The 24,024-nt window shown below is 36.7% G+C and overlaps 1 protein-coding gene across 2 annotated transcripts; it reads left to right on the forward strand.

Annotated features, from left to right (window-relative positions):
• Nucleotides 1-22: 22 nt before the first annotated feature.
• LOC131769004 (two pore channel protein 2) lies at nt 23-20,974 on the forward strand. 2 transcript variants are annotated; one of them, XM_059084727.2, is made up of 30 exons: nt 23-137; nt 608-663; nt 1,823-1,899; nt 3,548-3,613; nt 4,140-4,251; nt 4,900-5,016; nt 5,282-5,350; nt 6,192-6,229; nt 6,308-6,374; nt 6,640-6,666; nt 6,816-6,948; nt 7,596-7,661; nt 8,430-8,494; nt 8,912-9,009; nt 9,269-9,350; nt 10,311-10,520; nt 12,354-12,410; nt 12,795-12,836; nt 13,299-13,346; nt 13,935-13,973; nt 14,394-14,440; nt 14,695-14,812; nt 15,434-15,505; nt 15,834-15,919; nt 16,204-16,273; nt 16,690-16,772; nt 16,973-17,054; nt 17,477-17,545; nt 18,513-18,639; nt 19,695-20,974. In XM_059084727.2, the coding sequence occupies exons 1-30, from the start codon at nt 86-88 to the stop codon at nt 19,736-19,738; spliced, it is 2,319 nt and encodes a 772-aa protein (XP_058940710.2). In that variant the 5' UTR covers nt 23-85; the 3' UTR covers nt 19,739-20,974. The 2 variants fall into 2 exon arrangements, with proteins under 2 accessions (XP_058940710.2, XP_058940712.1); XM_059084729.2 differs by having other exon boundaries at nt 84-137; nt 1,828-1,899.
• The last annotated feature ends 3,050 nt before the right edge of the window (nt 20,975-24,024 follow it).

Genomic DNA, 24,024 nt, shown 5'->3' on the forward strand with positions numbered 1-24,024 from the left:
AGCAGTAGTCCCCCACCCCGTGTTTTATTTTCCCAAGGTCGAAGCTTTCGGGACTGCGACGAATACAATTTCATTCGATCGTGTAATGGAACAAATGGAGGTGCAGAATATCCAAAGGTTTTTAATTAACGACGATGGTAAAGTATTTGTGATCATTCTGCGAGTTTTTACTCATAATTGTGGAAAATCAAACCTCGATAGATTGGGAACAGAAGTGCTTTGTCTCATATTATCGATTAGCACTGGCGATTCTTAATTTGCAACATTGACGATTTGACTCCAAGAATGCTATCTTGAATGCATTTAAGTCAAAAATCGACTTTAAAAGCCTAAAATACTACATATTAGTCCTTTCTATGATGATGGTTTCCTAAAGGTCTTCTAATATATATATTTGTCCAACAACGAGTCAAAACTCATTTGAAGGGGTTATGTATAATCCCTCAATTCCGCATGCCATCGACGCTATCCTTTCGCTGATTGTTAGCCCAGTGTTCAATTTAATAAAAATTAAAGGAGTGCATGATTTATTTTGCATTAGATTGTACTTTTAAGCCGAAATTTGGGTTGAAAATTGATTGTATTTATATTGTTCATCTTTCTTTAGATATATCAGGACATGCAATTAACCAGGCAGCTGTGTTTGTAGAAGATGCAGCACAGGTAATGAAGCCATCTCCAATTTTTTTGTTAGTTCATTGTCATTGTGTTTCCTAATTTTGGTTTGGCCAGTTGTAGTGAAATAAGAAGAATTTTCGTAGTCCAGAAGGGAGAGGCCTGGAGCAACAACAAATTACTAGGAAGTAGTGGATGGGGATAGTGATTAACTTCTCCATATCCCTCACCTCTTCATGTATTTTATACTGTTAAGGTTAAGGAAGGCATAACTCATGTAGTGGTCAAATGATAAAACAAAATTTGCCCCTTTCTCCCCCCTCCCTCAAGAAACAATTAGAGAGAAAACCACCTTGTAGGATCCTCTATCAAATATCATGCCTTTGGGTTGTTTTCCAGAGATGTGGAAAACATCTTTCTTTCAACCAAGAAGGTGATATTTAGGGTTTTGCTAGGGGTGAGCATTAGCTGTGAACTGGTTTTAAATTTATTCCTTTATTTGTAAAAAAGGAGAAATTTGTGCTATAAATCATAAAAAAGCAGCTCTGTCTTAACTGTTCAATGGTGTCCTTCAGATTTCTCCATTAAACCTCTTGTCATTAACATTCTGGGATCTTAACTGTGTAGTTATTGAAGGGGCAGATGAGAATTATTTGGCTTGTGACGATATGATGTACTGTATATACCAAGCACAGAGATGTACATCCTTGAAGACTGAGGGCAAAATATTTTTCCATCCAGCTCAACAGTACTCAGCCAATAAGCTTTCTGTTATATGGCAGCCTCTGTTTCTCTTTCTTTCTTTTTGCATTGTGGATCTGTGGGTCATATGTGAGGCAATAGGGCTTTTGTTGAGTACAGCAGTTATACAGGGAGTTTTTTCATAACAGTTTTAACCCTTCAACTCCCAAAGGTGATTAGGACAGAATTTCTCCATAGAATATCAATCCAATATTAACCAGATAAGTGATGAGAATAAAGAAAAATATCAATTTGGGAATAATTAGTCAATCCAATGCTAAATTCTCTGAAGTAACATTATAAGAATTATGATTTTATGGTTGACAATAAGGAGAATTAAAAATTTGATCAGGGAGTTAAAGGGTTAAATAACACACACGTCACTGTATGAGTGGCATGATAAATAACCCTTATTATGTATTTCTATGTACATGCAAATCCAAATCCTTTCCATGTCTTTTTATAGTATAGATCAATTAACCACAAAGTTGACAGCAAGTCACTGTGGATGTACAGGTGGTACTACAGCAAACCTGTCAGATGGTAAGCAGAATTATATTTTCTAGAGAAAGTAGATAATGTAGATAATGTAGATGAAAGTTACTCATTTTAAACTACAGTCAAACCTTGATTATCCAGACTAGTTAGGACTAGATGAAATACTGTCTCGATAATCGAGGGTCTGGATAATCAAGAACATGAACATTAATGAGGAACAAAAACTGATGAAATTAAGGAAGTAACATTTAATTGTGAGACAAAACATTTACAAATCAAGGACATGATGATCGTGAATAAACATTTGTGATGCTGTGTAGCTTGTTTATCTTGCATACCACACTGAACGAGCCAATAGAGTGTGAAATCTCACTTAGCAACAAAGCAAGTCTAAGCCACTCAGACCTCATTCAAATGTTCTTCATTAGTTACGACACATGCTTTTACTTTTTGAAAGTGAAACAAACATGCCTTTATTTCACTTTTTAATGCTCTAGTTTCGAAGAATATGGTTACAAATCTTGATCATGACTTCTAAATATTCATGACAAAACTGGGATCAGAAAAAAAGTCTGAATAATTGAGAAATCCGGATAATCAAGGTGTGGACAATCAAGGTTTGACTGTACTGCTAACATCTATGTACAGTGAATGGAGTACTGTTTTATGATGTGGGATTAGAACATTCATTTTTAACTCGTGCAAATGAGTTTTTCAGGGATTCTAATATAGAAACAAGTTACTCACTAAGATGTAGACACTGAGGTGATTTGTTGTCCCAGAGTTGCTAGAGCATGAAAGCATATTGGAGTAGTTCCAAGTGAACAAAAACTTGTTGAGTTTGGGCACAAACCTAATACTGAGAATAGCTTTGATTGTTTATGATCTGATATAAAACAAGAACCGTGATTGAATTCAATTATCTTAGGTAAACATTGGCAGTTGGATTGATCAGCAGAGGAGAAAAATAATCCTGTGCTTTTCTGACGAAAGAAAATCTGAGGAATTCATTGCCAAAATCTTTAACTTCAATCAGTCAAAAAGAACTTCTGGTTCTCTCTCTGATTTTTCGGAAGCATGGCTTTTGAGATAAGAGAAACCTTGCATGGCTGCAACACCAATAATTACAATTTCACAATCATGTTTCATCCCAAAATTAAGTACTTTATGCACAAGCTGGCCATAGACATTCTTTGATTTTAAATTTTTAATAGCTGAGCAGCAAATACAATATCCTTGAAAGTTTAATAGTTGAGATCTACATTAATTTGTTCCCATCCACTATGATTACTTCCAGTCATCTGGAAGTAAGCAGAGGTTTACATGTGGCTAAAAATGGCCTATTTTTTGCTGAACTAATGAGTGACTGTGGAGAGACAAATTCTTAAACTTATAATTAATTTGACCAATTTCAATCCTTTTAAGGGCAAAAACATTTGAGCAATACATTGCCAATTTTTGTGTTATTACTTGACTTAGCAGTGATTTTTCAGTTTGCTATTTTTTCTTTTTAGTTTTTAAAAAATCCAAGATACTGTTAGAAATAATTTTTTTTGAATTAGTTTATTAATCGATGGAATTTTAAATTTATTCCTAGCCTAAGAGTTATCTTGTACAGACTGATATTATAATTAGATATATGGAAGTGGACTGATATTTCCATTAAAAAAATATGATCTAATTTGTGTTACAGGGGATACACATTTATCATCTTCCTCTACTTGATGCTGGCATTTGTAGAAAAGCCTTCTTCTTTGACGTAAGTATTTGTGTCTTTGTACTTGTATGTGTATCTGATAATGCCTAACATACTTCACATAGCATTCTTTGGAACAAATTTTAAAAGTAAACACTCTCCGATTAGCAAGCAGACTTACAGAATTTTCTAAGTTATTTGTGCTGCATATTTGTTTCGATTAAACATAAAAACACATGTAGATTGGGCCAGATTGTTTATTACTTCTATGTACAACTGATAAAAGAGATTTTCAGCTTTGTTATCTCTGTGCTACATGCAGATGTTATTGGAAAATATATCAACTCAATGAAGAGAGCACAAAATTCTTGTTCTGGGTAATTCCTTAATAAATTTCCCCCTGTTTAAATTTGACTTCGCTTTGTTTCAAACTCATTTTCTTTCATTACTGTTTTCAAAAACAGAGGAGATTGAAATTCAAGCCAAGGATGAAAATGAATAAAATTGAGATAGACGTCAAATGCAATATGACATAAAAGTGTGTGTTTAATATTGAATCATTTGTCTGCAATCTTTGTTTCATTTCAAGGCTATCATCTGATCCTCGGTTTCGTGGAAAGAGACCTAACCCTCCTTGTGGAGTCACAGAGAGTTTTGAAATCATCTTCCTTCTTTGTTTTGTCTTTGACTTGGTTGTCAAGGTTGGTTGTCTTTGACTTGGTTGTCTTCCCATTACAGTTTTATTAACATCAAAATTCTTGATACTCTCTTAGATTATATTTTAAGGATCCTTTAGATCTCAAAGTATGGTAGGGTCTCTACTGGGATTTAATTTTCTAATTTTGGTCTACATTTGATTATTTAACTTTTATGTAAACATTTTTGAGTTGGTTGTGTGTCTTTTTTCACTACTTGCATTTTTTTTATTACTGATCATTTCAATTAATCTATAGCAAAGTTAGATTTTACTGATTTCATGCATGACCCTCAGGCTTGTAGCTTTACAATTATGGTGTTGAAATATTGTAGGCATGGATCTCTGATATCAATTGAAAATTTGATCCAAATTAAAAAAAAAAAGTATCCATAGCTAAACATCTTTGAAGGTTTTAAGCTGTCCAGAGCATTAAATGTCATTTATTTGAACATTTTCAAGATCCTACACAAAGATCCACAAAAATTTTTAGATGGCAATTTCTCATATAGATGCACAATGTGCTTGTTCTAGCAATATTCTAGTAGCTGCAACATTTGTTATTCAATTATTTGACAAGTGAATTTAAGATAGGTCTATATTTATACTACTTACTTGAATTTATTCTAAATTCTGGTTTACTTCTGATTTTCAGGGTCATGTGCTGGGAAGACAGGAAGTCATCAAGAACAGATGGCTTCTGTCATATTGTGGGGTACTCATAATCTCCTTCATAGATGTTTTTATCTCACTCAGTTCAGGCTGTAAACTGGTGAGTTATTAATCTGGGAGAGCATGATTCTGAAAATGAGTAGATGAGACATTGTATAACTGTTAGGCAGCTTATTTTGTACTTTGTCTACCATTTTAATATGCATACTGTGGCACACTTTTAGTTAATATGTTTTGCTTGTTTTGGTTTTCAGTATCCAGTGAGGCAAGGTATTAAAAATGAAACAAAATCCAAACTTGTTCCAGGACCTATCTAGCAGAAATGTCTATATTAAATTGCTGATATTTCATTGTTATTTTAATAGCGTGTCAGGATTCACCGCCTTTTCAGACCATTCTTTCTGATACAAAACTCTTCTTTAATGAAAAAACTGGTGAGTGATGCTTTGCACAGCCTGAGGGTTTGACCATAACTTTAAGTTTTGTGATGATAAAGGTTGTACATGTAAGTTAGATTTAGAGCGCTTAGTGAGAAAAATCAAACTGAAGATAAAACTGAAAAAAAAAATCCCAAATAGTGAAAGAGCAGCCTGGTACTTATATGCAAGATAACATTGAGGATTCATTATTTTATATTTTATGTATTGATTTTAAAATAATACATTTCAGATTTCAAAAGCATTCTTTCTCCAGAGTAACTGATATTTTGTTACAAAATTGACACTACAGGTGGAAAGATCTCTTGCTTGGAAGCATGTGCAATTTAACTTGGCTGGGACCTCTAGACTCTAATTGAACCTTACATTTATATCACTTGGCCATGATACCCTGAAGGTTATATACCATAACCTGAACTGTGCAATGCATTATGCCCCATTGCAATACTTACACTGTGATTCTTAGGGCCAGTTATTTAAACTAAGTTTAGCTGTTGTTTAACAAAACTACTTTCTAAACTATCTTGAATTTAGCTGAATCTTTTATCTGAACATTTATTTTTGTGAACAGTGTCAAGGAAGGATATTTATTTTATGAAAGTAAACCTCTTGTAGAGAATATATAAGGCCCACTACTTGGGTTAGACCTTGTGTGAATAACTGGTCATTTAAGTTTTGGGAAACAACGCCTTGCAGTAATTGCTTCCCTCAAAAATAGTCTCAAAATTTGTACAAAGTAACCTGGTTTTTTCCTCAACACAAAATTTTTGTGTGTTTCCTTTAAAAGCTACATGTAAACATGGATGTTTTATATTTTCCAAAATAATTTCTCCTACAGTTGCATGCAATAAAGAGAACAGTACCAGAAATTCTCAGGTACGAACCATTGTCTGACATCATATTTACTTATACTTACAGTTTACATTGTAGCTGAGTGTGCTCTCATGTTTTTAGTGTGCTGTTTCTTCTTCTTCTTCACCTGTGGTTCTTTGCCATGTGTGGTATGCTTCTGTTCCCACAAGTAAGTCACTTTGTCAAATCCTACTTTTAGCTGTTATACTGTAGGCCTGAATATTGTGTGACTGCCTGTCACATCCTTATTGGATAGTGATAGTGAATGTCAACCAGCTGTCCTGTGACAATCTTCATTTGTCACTGTCCTTTTAGTGTCCTCAAATCAAGCTGCTGATGACCAATCACGTTCAAAATTTTGTTATAGTTTTGACTACATGTAACTCTCTAATCTCTCTTTTTTTCTTGTTATGCCATATTCTTCACACTGGAAGGCATCAAGACATAACAGCACCCTTGCGGTAAAGTACCATTAAATTACTCTCTAACTGACAAACATTGACTCGTCAAATTATAGATTCGCACATTTCAGCGTAAGTGTTATGTGACTTGTAGTAAATCATATACCGCTCATAAAGAGTAAGAGCTGTAATCCGCATTAATATTTCAGAGTTACCCGTGTAGTGACCACAATAATGATTCAGCCAGTGGTGCAGCTTGTGAGGGTTCTGAATTTTTCCCAAAGCTGGAAATATCTCTGAGGAGTCTTTTGGTTCTGTTGACTACAGCTAATAACCCAGATGGTAAGAATAACATGTTCAAGCAAAACTTCTTTGAGATTACTCTGAAACCTTTGAAATACTTTTTACTCAGTACTTTTGAACTTCAACCTTGTTAGCCTTATAACTGACTTATTGGGTTTTCCAGGCCAATCAGTGTTGAATTCATAGCTGCCTGGTATCTTCTGCTGCGTATTTTGTTTTCTAGTCGTTCCAGACGCATAGTTTGCCAACCAGTGCAATAGTCACGACGATTGCATAGTTGCTTTCTCGCCCGTTTACTGACTGATTACCTGGAATAGGGAAAGATCTAAATAACCAGTAGTCTGTTTTTGTTTTCTTCTTATAGTCTCAGGAACGGATGGTTGCATGATGCGGTATGGCGTGTAAGGGCTGGGTCCAGTTTTCTCGCTCACAACACAACCAAGACACGCCCTGCTGTTTTCGTGTCTTCCCCAATCTCTTCAGGCCCAAACGTTTTCACTTTCTAAAGAAAGTATATTTCTTTCACTTTAACGAGAGAGAAACAGACTCTTAGCCGTCTAGGAAGGATTTTAGAAATTTTTACTCGCTTGAGGACTTGAAATGAATGGTTTACTTGTAAATAAATGAATGATTGGTTGACTGAGTTGACTTTCTAATTGAGACGTTTTCTCTTTGTTTTGAATCAGTGATGATGCCTGCTTACATGAAAAACAGATTCTACGCAATTTTTTTCATCACTTTTACAATAATTGGTGAGTACTTAGAGGAAAGATATTAAGCTGAAGTTCATGTTTCACAAGTTTCATTTCTTGATCGAGTGACCCTGCGCTCCACAATCGTCAGTAACTACTTACAAACTTTGTAAAACTTTGGTAACCCTCACGGACGTAGTGATGAGAACGTCTGTTATTAGGCAGTAGTAAGCGCTTTAAAATAGGCAACTGAAACGACGAGTTGAAGGTTGTGTTAACCTTTTCCAGTCCATCTAATGGAGTGCCAAACGATTCGCGCGTCCAAGTGTTCGCGACTCCTTCCCAGCTCTCACAAGGATTTTCAAGCAAATCGAATTGGTGCGAAGGGTCTACCCTGTGGAGAGGTTCCTTTGATCCTAAGAAAAAAAATCGGAAGAGGATACGCCGAGTTTACTTACAGGCTGATTATTGACGCCCCGGCAGAGACTGTGTACGTAAGATTTTTCACGTCACAGGGGAGGTTTATAATAACAATAACAGTAGTCTCTCATTTTTGTCAGACGTCGTCCAATTTCAACGCAGTACTATCTAAATGTGCTCAGTCTGGTCTGTTCTGTGTCAACAGTGCACATTGCGTTAACACGCCGTTAAACAACGCTATTGAAAAGGATAATTTAGTTTTATCTACTCAGTTGATAATACTAAATTACCCTGTTATACTCTCCCACCGACGCAGCACCATAGTTTTTTTAGAAACTTACCCCCTTTAAACAAGTTTGAAATTTCTTCTTCAATACTGTACCATAATTCCTCTTTTCTTTAATATAGGTCTTTACTTCTTCTTGAATATGTTAACGGCTGTCATATATAACCAGTTTAGAGGATACCTGACCGTAAGTCTGCTCTTTAATTGCCTGTATATTTGCCAATTTGTCTTTTCTTATTGGTACACTCATGTCGCACGCGCGCACACGGTTTCTTTGTTTATTTGTGCGGCATGACATGAGCCTAGTCATTGGAACAAAACTCTCTTTTTACCATCATTGAATCTGCGGTGGAAACTGTTCAGAGTTTGATGGATTCAGCCTGATTGGATGCCGTATCCACTGGATAGCGGTAACGTGAAATGCACCTCAACATCTTATCTACTGTCTTTAGGGAAAGAAGCAAAATACTTGCCTCAAACTTTTTTTTGTTAGCTGGTAATACTAGGTTATTAGTGTAATGAATTTATAAATATTTAGCTCTTCTGATATTCAATGGTTATTAGGGTTTCAAAGCTTTAGTTACACGATTGAATTTTCCTCCAGAGTTCGCTTCAAGCAAGTTTTTTTCGTCGAAGAGTTGGAATCAGAGCTGCATTTGAGGTTCTTCTTAAAATTCAAGATCAAGATAGCGATGTGCCATTGTAAGTAGCAAACAGTTTTTGACGCGAATTGGCCGCGAAAACGTTGCCCTTAGAAAAATAACCTTTTGTGCAATGTTCATTGGCTAAATGAGAAAAATATTAAGAATGCAAGTACCTAAAGTCAGTATAACATGCAAATGTTTTTACATTTTTTTCTGATGACCAATCAATGTTGTAGTTTTAAAGTGATTTTTATGCATATCAGTGTCATTTGCACCAATAAGTAATTGTTTGTGTTCTCGTCTAATAATTTTTACAGAGGACATGTAAGCACAGCTGACGCCAAAACGGTCATCGAAAAGGCAAACATTGGCAGAAGAGCCAGTCAAGTCGTATTGTTGGTAAGGAGTTGTTTCGCCCTGTAAAAAGTCAAAGGCTTCTATTGACCGGGGGAAACGATGATTCTCTGCTATTTGCTACACAGAGGAAACAAATACGGCATTTCTTTGGCTGTAGACTCACTAAACTCTTTACACCCAAACACCAGAGTGCACATTCTCCATACTTTTCTGTATACATTTCTTAATGTGCTGACAAGGAGAATCTGGTCAGAAATCAAAAGCTACTTTAGTTGGTTACCATTTCCTTTATTCTCGCGACCTTAATGTGTGATTCAGGAAGGGCATTTTAAGGAGAAATTAGATGCTAGTCACTCCCAGGAGTCCAAGGCTTAAGTATGTTACTAGACGCCTAAGGGCTTTTTTGATCAGTCAGATGCCAAAAAAAAAAAGGACTCGGTCGGCTCTTGATTCACTGACTTGCATCCAGCCAATGAGGAGGCTACACTGAAAACAAAACAACCAATCAGATTTCAAGGCTTGTTTAAAGTAACCAATGTAATTGCAGGAAAATGAAAGACAAAGAGTAACATGTGGCAAATTTTGCAACCTTTGTTTCCAAAACTCTTGTTTTCCCCCCCCCCCTAAAAAATGGATGAATTTAATTTCAAACTAGCTCAGTACTGCATCAATAAAATATTTGAACTGACCAAGTCGTACTTGGGCGATTTCAAAATGGATGTAACAAAGTGGTAATTGAACCTTGTGTCGTGCAATTTTGGTCTGAAATCATACTTGTGATTTCAAATCGAACTTGCGCTGTGCTGTGCAGTTCAATTACCATTATTTATATCCTTGGTTGTCAATGGTCCGCCATGCGATTTGATCGGTAGGGCGATAATCATCTTAAGATCGTTTGCAAACTTTATAGTCCTTCTCATTATGTAATTTAGTGCTAGCGATTCTTTTTCCTTTTCTCGGTGATATTTACAACTTTTGCTGTTTTATTTCTTGTCTTTTAAGCGCCTGGCTAAAAACACCACAGGTCACCTTAATGCGAAGCAATTTCAAGACTTGTTTGACGCACTTGACCAAGTAACCAGACGTCGAATTAGACCTCCCATGAGTTACGTGGAGAATCCTCTGCTGAGAAAGATTCAAATTATTGTATCTAGCAGATGTTTTGACTACGCCGGGGATTTAATGTCTGGGGTTAACGTGCTTCTTGTTTCTGTAAGTGTTCTGTAAGTGTATGAAGCAAGGGCACAGGTTGTGAGTTAGTGAGTTAGTAAGTTAGTGAGTGCGCACGTACGTGCTTACGTACATGCATACGTACTTACGTGCGCACATAGTTCGTGCGTGCGTGCGTATTTGCTTATCATTCCTCAATCACCTACCTCTCTACCTTGGACTGTCAAATTAATTAAATTGATTGTGGGTTAATGATAAATGAGTGTTCCCATTTTCGATTTTTTACCGCCATTTTCTTAATGTTCTTTTCCTTCAGCACTCGTTTCACTGCCTCTCGTTTCACTTTGCAATGTATAGATAATGATTTCGAGTGCAATTTGTTGTTAATAAGCACGAGTAAATTTTTCAAAGACAAAAAATTACACGAGTCTGTAGGGCTTGTGCAATTTCTAGTCTCCGCACGAGTACTTATATACAACAAATATCACTAGAAATCATGTTGTAACTTGTAAATATTTTATATGAAAAACGTGAAAATTCCTTTCAGCCCAGTGTTGTCTCGGCCGTTTAGGAGAGTTTCCGACATAAATTTGTTTATGAATATTTCCCCAACGTCCAGTCGTGCATTTGTCTGAAAATACCACCAATTCATACCGTGAATTTTTGATTAATTTTAGTGTCATTGACTTGAAATTTTCAGTCATCAGATTTGATTCTTGCACTCTACCCACGAGGAGAAGTAAACACCGCTTGTTACACCCTACACAAATTTTAGGTCATTGTTAAACGTGTGAAGAGTACTAGGAGCAATCACCGGCATTGTAAGACTGTTTTAGTTTCATGACCTCACGGATCTAAAGATTTTAACCTCCCGCTCGCACCCCTAATTATTCAAGTATTAGTGTAACAAAATGGCAGCCTAGTGCAGTTAGTATAGGTAATCACTTGATTTCTCGTGCAATATAGAATAAATAAGCACGAATAAAGAAGACTAACAAGTGGGCGAGTGCAATTTGCGGTCTTTGAAAAAATTAACAAGTGCTTATTTATTCCAAATTGCACAAGAAAAATCATGTGATTACGTATTAATAATATACATGAAAAAATACGAGATAGCTCATCATAATTATGCATAAGCGAAGCGCGCGCATCAAGTGCAAAAATAATTTATCCAAACCGTGCGTTCGGTCAAAACAACCGCGTACCATCACAACAAAAATATACAATGATATTTTCACATCTTTAAGGCACAATGAAGTTCAGAGTCCGGCTAAATAGTTCAAGGAATTGTTCAGTCTGTGTCCAAATCACTTTCGATGAAATGGAATCTTCGTTTCTGAGGTTTAACCATGTTCGCTTTTAATTTCGGCGTAGGGTCGCTCGAGCAAAGTGTTGAGCTGGGTCGGCTCGTAACTCTCGATTTCCTTGGAAGTTCCCTTCTCTAAACACTACTTTTTCCAAACCGACAACCAAAGAGCACTTCCTTTTACAGTGTTTTCGTTGTTAGAGCTGTTTTTCAGCTGCTGTATTGTTTTTGTGGTGGCGAAATAAAACTTACTTAAAACGCTGGCAATTGTTTCGCTCGCAAATTTTCAGCGTATCCACCAAATGGTGCGACATCCAAGCTATCTGTGAGTTTCTTTGATTATTGACCAATCAGAGTGTCTGGTTTGTTACTTCTTTGCACTGAATTAACCCTCTTCTGCTCTGAATTACCTGAAAACTGCATTTATCTTAACCAATCAGAACTGAGTAATTTTTTCATGTATCTTATTATCCTGGAGAAATTAAATTTTTTTTTTCCGAAGAGGTGGAAGGTTTTGCACCAGCTCTTAGAAAAGTTTTTTTCCTTCTTCTCTCTTTTTTTCTTTTTAGATCCTTCTGGACTTTGAATACGACAAGACTTGGAAAACAAACAACTCTCATTTATCAGTAAGTAATATTTCTGGAACGGATTTTCAGCAAATAGTTGCGTAAGAAAAACAAAGTAGCCTTGTACCAGAAAAAAGTATATTGACTATAATTTGTATAGTTTTGTTAAGGTTGTATAGGTTATCGTAAGTTTAACTCGCTGTATAAAAAAAAGAACTCTGTAGTGCTGGCTCTCTACCACATACTTTCTTATTCGTACATATAATACCTGAATAGCAATGAAGTATTTACATGTACATTTTATACTAGAAAAACCTACTGTCCCTGGTAAACATTTACACTGAATTGTGACAATCTGAAATTGGAGATTGATTAATCTTTGACACTCGAAGTTTCTCACATTTCTAATGATCATTGTGTCTCCGTTGTTTTTTTATTCTGCAGATTGTTAACTTTTTTTTCGTGCTATACTATACTATTGAACAGGTAAAACAGTTTTATATCATCAAATACTGGTCTCAAAATTAACCGAATTACATTAGATCTGTGTTGCCAAATAGAAGATGCTTTAGTATTTTAAGGTCCAGTTAAGCATTTTGCATTCCGATTCTAGTTATTTGCCTTCAGTTTTAAAATTATTGGTCATTATTGTTGATGATACATGAGGCAGTAACGTAGCCTTTATTTGCCTACGATGGTATCAAAAGATCATTGCTTTCTCACTGAAAATTTCCATCCTTTAAACCGGTTTTTTTGGTGTGTGAGTGTCTTTCTTACTTTTATTTTGACTATTTTCCTTTTGGATAAAGGGGGGGGGGGGGTGGGGAGTGAAAGGAAACCCGATGTTGTGTTTAGCATCCTAGTTTACATTTGTTTTGTTTTCCTCAAATAGTCGCAGAGTTTTCCAGGCTGACCCTCTGTCTTTAAATTATTGTCTTTTTTTGCTAGATCGTAAAACTGTGGGCTATTGGTTGGCAAAGATATCGTTCATCCTTAGTAAGTGAGGATATTTAAGGATAAGGAATTTTTATGCGCAACATTTCTTAAAGCCTCTTAATACTGAAAGCTGGCGTGTACAGGGCCACACGGGTTGACGTGGGTCGGTACCAAAAAAACCGTCTGGCACAGTTTCACACGGCTTTGTCGCAAAAACTTAAGGGAAAAAACAGAAAAGAGTTAAAAAAAGTCGTGTTTTTCGTGAATTTCTTGTTCTGCCTCGAAAAAACAAAGGAAAAGTTCTTATTGTAGAATCTTTTTTTTTTGTGGTTGTCTTGTGTGCGCCCGTCGATCGTATTTGGTTTGAAACAAAATTTTCGTAAATTCTAACACTTAGTGTTCGTATGATCAAATACTTATTGACTGAGTTTGGTCGGGCATCATGACCTCGAGACAAATATTTTCCCGTCCGCCCTCCCACTCAGTCAATAAGTACATATTTTACTGATAAAAATTGTGAGCCCGTATTTGTTACGCCCGGTTAGGATGCATTATAAGTATGAAAGACTTTAAGATCTTAAGATGTTTGTGACAACTGGTACTGGGAGTTTACTTTGGAAGTAAAGAACTGACTGCGTTTTTCCACAGGTTGATATCTATTGTGGTGTTGTTACCCTCTTATTGGTGGTATGTATATATATATTTTTATTTTATTTCATCAAGTGTACTTAACCTTTTGACCCTTAAGAGTGACTAGCTTCAAATTTCTCCTTTCAATACCCAATCACACATTAAGGTCTCAAGAATATTCACCTTGTGAGCAGCCTAGGAAATGTATGGAGAATATGCATTCTGATCTTAAGATGAAGGGGTTAAGCGCTCTTAGTCAGCGTTCTTTGTCAGAATTATTTTGCAAAGAATTTATGATGTTGTTCTTAATCCTTTGGACTAAGAATACGGTAGTTTGGAGGGTGAGAAAAGGACATAAAAAGTGAAATATAGTCGAGTGAGCCGAATATTTTTTCTTAAGATCTTCATGTCTGTTTTGAATAATCAGTTGGTACTATTCAGTTGATTGAAAGCGAATTGCTATTGTTTGCGCTTCAGGCCCTTGAGATTGTCCATGTCTCTATCTTTGGCCCTCCTTTCTCGAGGTAAGTAAAAACGTTATGATACACAGTTTCCACGTCTTCCTCGAATTTTATTTCTGTATTGCTTTTTTGCTGTGTTGCGTGGCTTTTCTCTGCTTTTTCATTACATATCTTTCTCTTGGAGTAAATGCAGGGTTGGTATGTCTTTGAGTCTTTGGAAAAGCCTTATCAACAGTCTGTTTTAGTCATAGAAAGTTGAAAATACTCAATATCATAGATTGAACTTTAAAAGGTTTTTTTTTCCTTTTCGCTCTTAGCTCATCAAGTAGTCAACCTCTACACAATCTAGAAAGTATCTTCTCCTTAGCGAACATGATACGAGTAATCAATATGTTGATTATCTTCAGACTTTTGAGAATAGTTCCTAGCATCAAGGTACGACAGTTATCTCTCTATTACTCAGTTTGCATTTTGTTAATCAATGAACATCAATGTAAGACCCTTAACTCCTTCATCGTATAAGCAGCACGATTTTGGATGTGCTTGACGGGGCTGCCGAAGCTATTCCCGCGTTGTGTACTGTTCAAAAGAGTCATGGCAATTTAAGACTTGATTGTAAACGAAAAAGGAGGAAAATTATTTTGTCTCACTAAGAAAATTCCTGGAAGTTGAGCGATGATGACTTAATTTCCTATGCACCATTGGCGGCATTATTGCGCAATTGTTAGACCTATAAACTACGTTGAGTGGCAAAAGTCTGTGCATGCTCTACTACTTTTAAAAGTAATCTCTCTCCCAGCTCCTTTTCAATGTCGCCTGATGTTGACAAAATGCTCCATTGTTTGAGGGGAAGGGGGAGGGGAGGTGGGGTGGAAGGCTTTCAAGTAACTAAGTAGAGACGAATGACAAGATTTCAGGTTGTTGAGTAGAGGGTTGTCGACCACATAGTGAAGAGGCGTGCCAACTATTTTTGTCACTCAATTAAGAGTTAGTCTTATTACTGATGTTGATACTTTCACATCTTCTCTTATGTTTTGTGTTTTGTTTCCTTTTCAGTCTCTTTCCCTCATTGTTGAAACACTGATAAAATTATTAAAACACTTGCGGCCTTTTGGGGGCATTATAGTGGTATGTAGAATATCTTTTGCTTGCAAGTTGAAAGAAACTCACAAATAATTCTCATCTCCACTGAAATCGTAACCTCAAACGACAAACAGTTGCAGCATAAAAATCATAAATAGCTGCAAGCAAAATATTGCTTAGATGGCAAGCTTCAGATGAAGCTGTCATGACTAATTGTTTTTCCGGGTTTGCTTCTCATTGCCCCTAGAAAAGAAGGGTTTTCCCATTATTGTTTAAATAGTCAGAAAGGTCCTCTCAAAGCATTCAAAGCTGACTAAACACGTTTTAAGAACAAGCTTTGGGTTCCTTGCGACAGTGGCTTATCTCGTTACAGGCCTCTTATTATGTGTTTGCCATATTGGGAATGATGCTCTTCGAAGGCGTGACCAGTCCGTCAGTTGTCGGTGCTGAAAAAACAAGGTAAGTTGTTTCAATTGATTGTAAGTTTAACCTTAGTAAATTCTCAAGATTTACCAATTAGTAGAATCTCCCCAGGATATTAGTATACTTCTAAGCAAACAGGCGTTGAGAATAACTAGATACATCAACCAAGGTGGTTTGACCACTAACGCTCCCAACTTGAATTTTAAGAACTGTAGTCCAGACGATACGAAGAATTAGGTGTTGGTTGTTAAAGGTTACGATATACTGTACAGCATTTTTGATTAGGTGTGTTTTGATCGGTGTTTTATTTCAATTCTCAGAATTCTTTCTCAAAAGTGCGGTTCTTTTGACCAGTTGCAGTACTACGCCAACAATTTCGACGATTTTGGGGTAATGCTCACTTTTGTTATAAAAACAACTTCTGCCGTCACCTCAAAGCACAAAAACAATCAGTTACTTAACTGCTTCGAAATACTGAGCTTCCAAATTTACAAGCTAACAGTTGGTCGCCAACGCGACTGAAATTTGGACGTTGGCGCCTGCAATCTGAATGCAGGTATCCAGCGGGCCTCCTTCCCGGCGTTTTGTTAATTTGAAACTCAGAATGGCAATAAACACATTAAGATAGGTTCACAAGAAAACATGTGTAAAGAAACTTTCTCTCTGACGAAGGGCTAACGCACAGAACGTCAGCTTCGGAAACTCTTCACGGTGGCCAATTTAAAACCAAATTATCCCGTAAGGAACTTACCCCCTCTCATGTTAGGTGAAGGTTTTTTCAACATGTTTTGTTCATTTATCTACAGGCAGCTTTGGTTGTACTGTGGGATCTGATGGTAGTGAACAATTGGCATGTATTTCTTAAAGAGTACGCCGCAGTCGTGAGTAGGTAAGTTAACCTTTCTTCCTCCTGTCAATATCCTCGTCGGCAATTATCTATGGAATTAAGGGATGTACAAATTCAACTCTGTTGGGTTTTTTTCGCACCATGCGTAGTTACAACAGCTTCTTTACACGTCAAAATTTTATAGACAGAGGTACAAGCTGTAGTGCTTGTACTTTAAACTTTACTCAATTTTTTTCTTTCAGTTGGTCACAACTATATTTTGTTGCCTGGTATCTTATCTCAGTTATTCTCATCATTAATCTGTTTATTGCCTTAATTCTCGAGGTAAGTCTGCTTCCTTGGCTTTCTCCGCGTATATTTCTTTTTACCCTTAATAGCCTTTCAACAATCAAGAGCTTCTTTTGTTGATGATAATTTCATCTCGTTACCTTAATGTTTGATTCAGGAGTGATGTTGTAAGGAGAAATCAGATGCAATGCACTCCTAGGGTGATAACAGATTGAAACGAAAGTCGAGTACGTTGAAAATGACCGGTCAGCTTTTCTTGCTACGTTATTGTTTTAGAGGTATCCAGTCAGTGGCGATATCTTTATCAGTGAAAATACACTTTCCATGGGTTTTTGACTTTTCGAAGTCAACGAAACGATTTGGTACTTTTAATTACCCAATTAAGTGGGAACTTCAAAAGAAAGGTTTTGCTTTTGGAGTTGCTGAAAAAGTTTGAGAGTTTGATCATACTTTCACAGGCATTTATCAGTCAATGGGAGACGAAACAGCAAAGAATGAGACAAAACGATGGAATGAGGACGCTTGAGGTGAGTTTGACCAAAAAGGTCAAAGGTGAGGTGATTTTGTTTGTTTGTTGGTTTTTTCGTTGTAATTGGGTCAGTTGCTGGGACAGTTGCTTATCATACCTCCACCCAAATATGTTAGAGAAAAATCACCAGTCGAATTCCACCACTTTGCGATGTCAGATGGTCAGATGTGGAAAGATCCTTAACGTACGTAGAAGGGCAGTTCCCTCGCGTGAGTCCTCGCTCCTGTGCTCAGCTTATCAGAGCGCATTTTTTACAAATTAACCTCTCTTGTATATCACTATTTGTTATCAAAGCGTTCTTAGACCAGTTTATTGAGTTGAACCGTTTGATAGCAATTTGTCCAGAATTGAAATTTTTAAAATAATCACCAACAAATAACATGTGTAACAAAAAAGGAGGACGATGGCTGCCTACTCCTATGAATATAATTTTGAACTGACTGGTGTAACAGACGTTGATTTTTGCCGATACTTCTGGGAGATTTACAGTCATACACATACACACGTTAAACGATGCTTAAAAATGCTATAGGCGCGGATAACATACGTGGTTAGACGTATGATACACACTTTCCGTCCGAATTTTTCCTGGTCTACAGTGAAATACTGTACTAAGTTTTTCATAATCTTTTACCCTAATATGCCTTGGTAAAGTGGCGTAATAATGTAATAATGAAATGCGTCATAATATACTGAGTTCCTAGTCAGCGGGGCACAAGCTCCTTGCTACTATAATTTGGATTAATGTTCTTGAACAATTTCAATAAATAGACAAATAAAATAAATTTTATATTCGGTAATGGGTCATAGAAGACGGAAAGACCATTAGTGACACACGCCTGCTGTGTGTTCGGCTCATTTTTTTTTTTTATTTTTTCCTCATACTTTGATATAATTTTTGGTCTATTATTGACAACATGGAGTCTACTTTTTGGAAACAAGTTTTGTTCTTGTTTCTCCTACAGACCGAAGCGACATCACACGTAGGTAACCGTTTTCATCAACTCTTTAGCGCCGACTTAGTTGAGCCGACTGAGGAAGATTTAGTGATTGAATTGTCAGGACACCACCATTATAGATTTAATGTTCAAGGTACTGTTGAAAATACCGTAAACTTTTGCTTATGGATGAATTATTATCCTTTATGGCTATCATTGTGTACTCAAACCCATGTATCTCACAAAAAGCCACTGAGAACGCAAAGTTAGAACAAGCCTATTTCCTCAAGGACGGGAAAACGCAAGTAGCTAAGTAGCATTTGGTTTTGGTTTATCATTTGACCGGTTGCGAGGTGGGCACGAATTTTACAGACCGATCAAAGAGCGAGGTGAAGCAAAACCAATGCCTTCCCAAATTAGTTTCATCCTCTTTTGCTCGGCTGAAAATTTCTCAGAGATATAGTCAAATCTCAAGCTTTGCACCAAACAACCTTGTTGCCGAGGCCATTCATCTTTACGGATTCTGTGCGCCTCAGGGATCGGATGAAGAGAGAATGGTAGCAAGTCGACAAACAAATCAATTTTGAATGAACTTATCTCAGGGGATGAGTGGGTGGGTATAGCAGCCTGTGATCATTTTGGATTCTTTGGTTGGATCTTAGTTAAATGTTTTCTTCCGACCTTAAAAGAGTCTGAGCATCGTCCACTTTTGACTCATGATTAAACACAATAATGAATCTATCTCAAACACAAATCGTTGGGGAAAGACACTCAACAAACTGTTAAAGCAAGGTCTTCCGAACTGAACAGTGACATCGAAGAATTTCATGGGTTCGAAACAAACTTTGCATCATATGTATAAAAAAAATCCTAAGTCCTCGATGTTTAAAGTTTCAGAGTCTCACGACCAAATGTTTACTAAATTGAAAGGCCTTTCTTCATATCACTGTCCCTGCAGATGTCGATTGAATATCCTTTCTTTTCTGAGTAGTTAAGGAGATTTGTTATTCGGTGTCTCTTAGTCTTACCTCAAAACTTAGAGAAGAGAGCAAATAGATGTACTTACTGCAAAATGGTCATTGACAGACAACCATGAAAAGTACATTGTTCTAGTTCAGTGTTGTAGTACTGTTTGGCCCTAACGCCCTAATTTGATAAACGTTTCTTAAATTTAAACTGTATTGTAAGGATTTTATTCTTTGCTTACAGGCTCAGGCGAAATGTCTTGCGGACGACCGTTTCAATCATTATAGGCTCTGCTTGGTTGACCCAAATGAGGGAAATCTGCCGAGTGAAAACAGTCAAACGGTTGTACCGCTCACTTGAGGAGTGTTTATATTCACACGTTTCCAAATTCGTCTGTTTCTTCGTCTTGTGTACGTGCAACGTAAGGATGCCATCTTAGATTGGCGAAAATTACGTCAACACTAATTGTTTTCGTTCCTTATCAACTGCGTCGTGGCACCCTTCATATAACATTCTTGGACGGTAACTAATACCCCATTCACACCAAAGATTAAACATGTTTTAAGGCTGTTTTGTTGAACACGTCTAAATTTGTTTTTCATAGAAGCTGCTGACACCGATGTTTGTCGACTTCAAATTTAGTACATTAAAAATGCAAGTTAGCGACTATTAGAAACTTTTGAAAAATTCAGTTTTTTCAGTGCTCAGTTTTTGGTTTTTATTCAGTTAAACCTGGTTTGACTAAATTTCTTTTGCTGGTGTGAATGGGCTATAAGTATTCACATTTTTTCCCAATTGATCAAAGTTCCCATATAAGTTGAGACGGTGAAAGGCGTTCCCCGTCTTTAAGAAAATCCTTTACTTCAAAAGCATATTTTGTATGCACCTGAGGCTTTAAACGTAGTCTTGAAGTTGTTATTTAGCACCCCCCTCCCTCCCTCCCCCCCCCCCATTTCTTTTAATGAGAATTGTACAGAGATAGACACTTTTATAATTTGGTTTCGTTACACAGCCCATTATGTATAAATGACATAGTCACGTCTTCGGTGAGTGAAAACAAAGGTGTATGCATTAAGAATATTTTCTCCAGTAGAAAAATTACAACAAATTATGAAAGGAGAATTTTAAGGGTGCATACAGCGAACGTTGGTGGTATTAATACAAAAATTCGTTGATTTAAAACTGCAAGGAAACGTATAGTTTTGACCAACGAAAGTACTGTTAAATTTTATTCTTTTCCTACTGATGAGGCGACCTGCATAAGAAACCTTTGGAGGTATCTTAATCGCAGGTTAATTACTAACAGGCTATGAAAAGATGTAAGCTGGCCTTTTTATTGAAGTTGAGCCCTTTAAAAAGTTTTGCGAAACCGAATTCAAATGCACCTTGAACCAGCCAAACGATTAACCTACTGAGCATTTTAAACCTATAATATCACTTTCTGACGTTTTTCCAACTCAATAGTTTCCTTTAGATGATTTAGGAGTGTTAAAAATTCGATAGGGCTCTAATGTACAAATCAATTTTTTTTGCAAGGCTCTAAATAAACTATTGCTATGGTTTAGAATGTGTTACGACTAATTCGTCTCAACAACCTGCGCCTCCAAAAGGGTAGCGATTTTGGTAATCACGTTTGGATTGCATTCAAAGTTAATTTACAAAGATAATTCTCTATTGGTTACAATGTCTGCAATTCGGTAACAATGAAAATCCACGATAAAAGACAGGTGACATGAGGGTTTCATGTGCATAGAGTTCCTGTGAATTCCCGAGCTTCCTCTCTTACCAGTTCCTCGTGTAAATTTTTCGAAGGTTTTTCTCGGAGTAGAAGGGGCTCAAGTTTACCTCTATACGGGTTCACCTCTGCCTTTGTTCGAAGAACTTCGCTTTTTTTGCAAGCTGCTGAATTCGACTTTCTGGGATTTCTTACACCAAATTTTAACTCCGCGGGTAGTCTTTCCTCTTTCAAGGATTGCCCAGGATATAAACGAAATTGTTTCGAAGCGCCGTTGTACTGAGCTGATCGAACGACAGTGGAACGATTAAGGCGCCATGGAAGTATGTGAATATATTCTGGATTCAGTTTTTTCTTTAACGACGCTTCCAAGACTGTTAGCAGCATGTTTCCTTTCTTACCATTATTCGCATCATGTTTTTGCTCGCCAAAATTGCTCTCAATCCTTGAGATGTCAATTTGTGCAATGTCACTCTGTCCTTCGGAAGCTGTTATCTTCGTTACTGGAATTGTATGTGCTTGTTTGCGTTCATGTGCAAGACATACTCCTTTTATTTTTAAGTCTGGGGGCACAACAACAATACTTGTTTTAGGAGTCCACATTTGTAAAGAAATATTCTTACCCAATTTCGAATGCAATACTTCTGTCTTTCTTAATTCTGATCCTTTCACCGAAAAAGGTGTGCAGAAACACAGGTCTTGGCCTATACACGTTTGCCTTTTCCGATCCATTGTCGTTTCTTTGATAGTCAGAAACTCACCTGCGAAAATCGTTGTAACAAAGTAACATCCCTCGATACCAACAACACAGATGTAACCAAGACAACATGATTTCATGATTTCCTCCGGTGAATCCTTCACTCCGTATCCTCGCTGTTATAGTTTAAGTTAACCCCTTTCGTAAACAAAATTAATATAAACGGCAAATTACGTGTAACAGTAGTTTGTTTAGAAATTCAATTCGGATATCTGTTTGCCTTTTAAGTCCTTAATCAGCCAGTGACTTCAGTTACACCAGAGGCGCTCAATCACATCGTTACAGTGAGTAATTCATTTTCAGTTTGACTGCACTCCATGGAAACATAGTACAAGTCTTCGCGTACGAAACATCGTTTTAAATAATGAATTATAGTTCCGTTGATGGCTCCGGTCATGTAATGTAAAATTGGCTTTGTTTACTCTCGGTAATCGAGATGTTTAGCAGGTGTTTTGGTAGACATGCTCTACCCAGGTCTCTGGCGAAAACACGGTAGCCCTCCGACTGAAGGCAGATGGAAACGAAAAGCATTAGTTATAATATATTTTCCTTTGGAGGGTTTTTCTTTTTATCCCATTACAAGTTTTCATAGCTGATTGTTCAAACAGAAAAGCGTAGAGCAGGGGGCAAATGAAACTCAGAGAACGGAACAACGCCTAGAAAACAAGGACAAATTGGAATCTTGGGTGTAATTGAACCTAAGAATATAGGTTGGAAAAATGTAGTAGTGCAGCTCTCAAAGTTTGAAATCTTCTATAAATCGAAAGGGAAGCAACGCAGTCCGTAATTATTCAGTTTGGACCACAAATTTGGTTATTAAGAATTAATATTTATGCAAATATTGAGTCCTCACTCACCTGGAAGACCTGAGAACGAGGTTGTTTGGTTCTTCTGACTGCGTAGACTGGGAACTACTTGAGCTTCTATGTAGAATAAAGCGAGTGTGAGAGGATTAAGAACACCATCATTTGACATGAAACTCTGAGAAAAAACGGCCCTTCAGCATCACTTGGCTTTTTAAGAACAAATATTTTTAAAAGGTTCCTTCATCTGAATTTAATAGGAATGTTTTCAGTGGCTGCCAAACGTAAAAAAGGTGAATGTCGATGTCTACACACTCACTGCTGGACACAGAAACATCTGAAAGTCGTGCAGCGATAAGGTATTTCTCAAGGCTGTTTTGTTTTGCACAATTTTTGTTTAATTTAATTCTAATGCCGGTCGATCATTATATTTTTAATCCCGGTTAGCAACTGCTTAATCAATTTGTTTTGATATTATTTGAATGCTTGAACGCGGGAAATTTAAATATTTTCCTGCCAGTTCTACACTCTGATGGTTACATCTATTTAAAACGGAGTAGATAACTGTACTCCAGACAGCATACAAGATGGTATGCGCCAGTGTAGAATGTAGTCAATTCACTTTATCAACTCAGTCAATAAATCCAAATATCTTGTATATAATAATAAAGTGGACAAGGTAGATAGTTGCATTTATGATAGACTACAGTGTAGATAGCTTTACCAAATAAATGCAATGAAGATAAATGTATCTACATGTAGGGGGGTGTGGATGGATCTGTCTTCCGAACGGTATTGTCAGTGTCAGCTGAAGGTCTTGCACAAGAGATTGAAATGTTTTTTTTTCTGTTGAAAAAAGGTGAAAGCTCAAAAACAAAAATAGAAATAATTAGCACTGGTAAAAAGGAAACTTATGAAATTTATAACAAAATTAACAAAAAATTTTGTCCTTGGTCAAAGTGGAGTCATCTTTAGATGACAGAAGTTGTAAACTATCAATAAAAAGTATACAAATTTTATAAAAGAAGTCATTGAATGTGATGTGCTTTCACATTGTGCAAAGCCCCCTGCAGACTTAAACCTTTTTCCATGTCACAGTGAGCCATTTACTACACTCTTTAATGTTACCCTTGGGTTCAAACCATTTACTGAACAAAGAGGAAATGTTTTTAATAAATAATGTGACAAACCTTTGATTAGATGGTATAAAATACATGCTGACTATTTATTTATATGTGCAATGTCATCTTCCAAGGGTGTATGAGCATCACACAGCAA

This window comes from Pocillopora verrucosa, chromosome 1 (assembly GCF_036669915.1).
Source record: "Pocillopora verrucosa isolate sample1 chromosome 1, ASM3666991v2, whole genome shotgun sequence".
In the NCBI taxonomy this organism is placed as follows: Eukaryota; Metazoa; Cnidaria; class Anthozoa; order Scleractinia; family Pocilloporidae; genus Pocillopora; species Pocillopora verrucosa.

Excerpts from the sequence above, each read along its gene's own strand:
- LOC131769004 (XM_059084727.2), top strand. The coding sequence starts at position 86 with ATGGAACAAATGGAGGTGCAGAATATCCAAAGGTTTTTAATTAACGAC. Across the intron at positions 10,521-12,353 it reads TTAACGTGCTTCTTGTTTCT|ATCCTTCTGGACTTTGAATA; the intron begins GTAAGTGTTCTG and ends TTTTCTTTTTAG. Across the intron at positions 17,055-17,476 it reads TTATTGCCTTAATTCTCGAG|GCATTTATCAGTCAATGGGA; the intron begins GTAAGTCTGCTT and ends ATACTTTCACAG.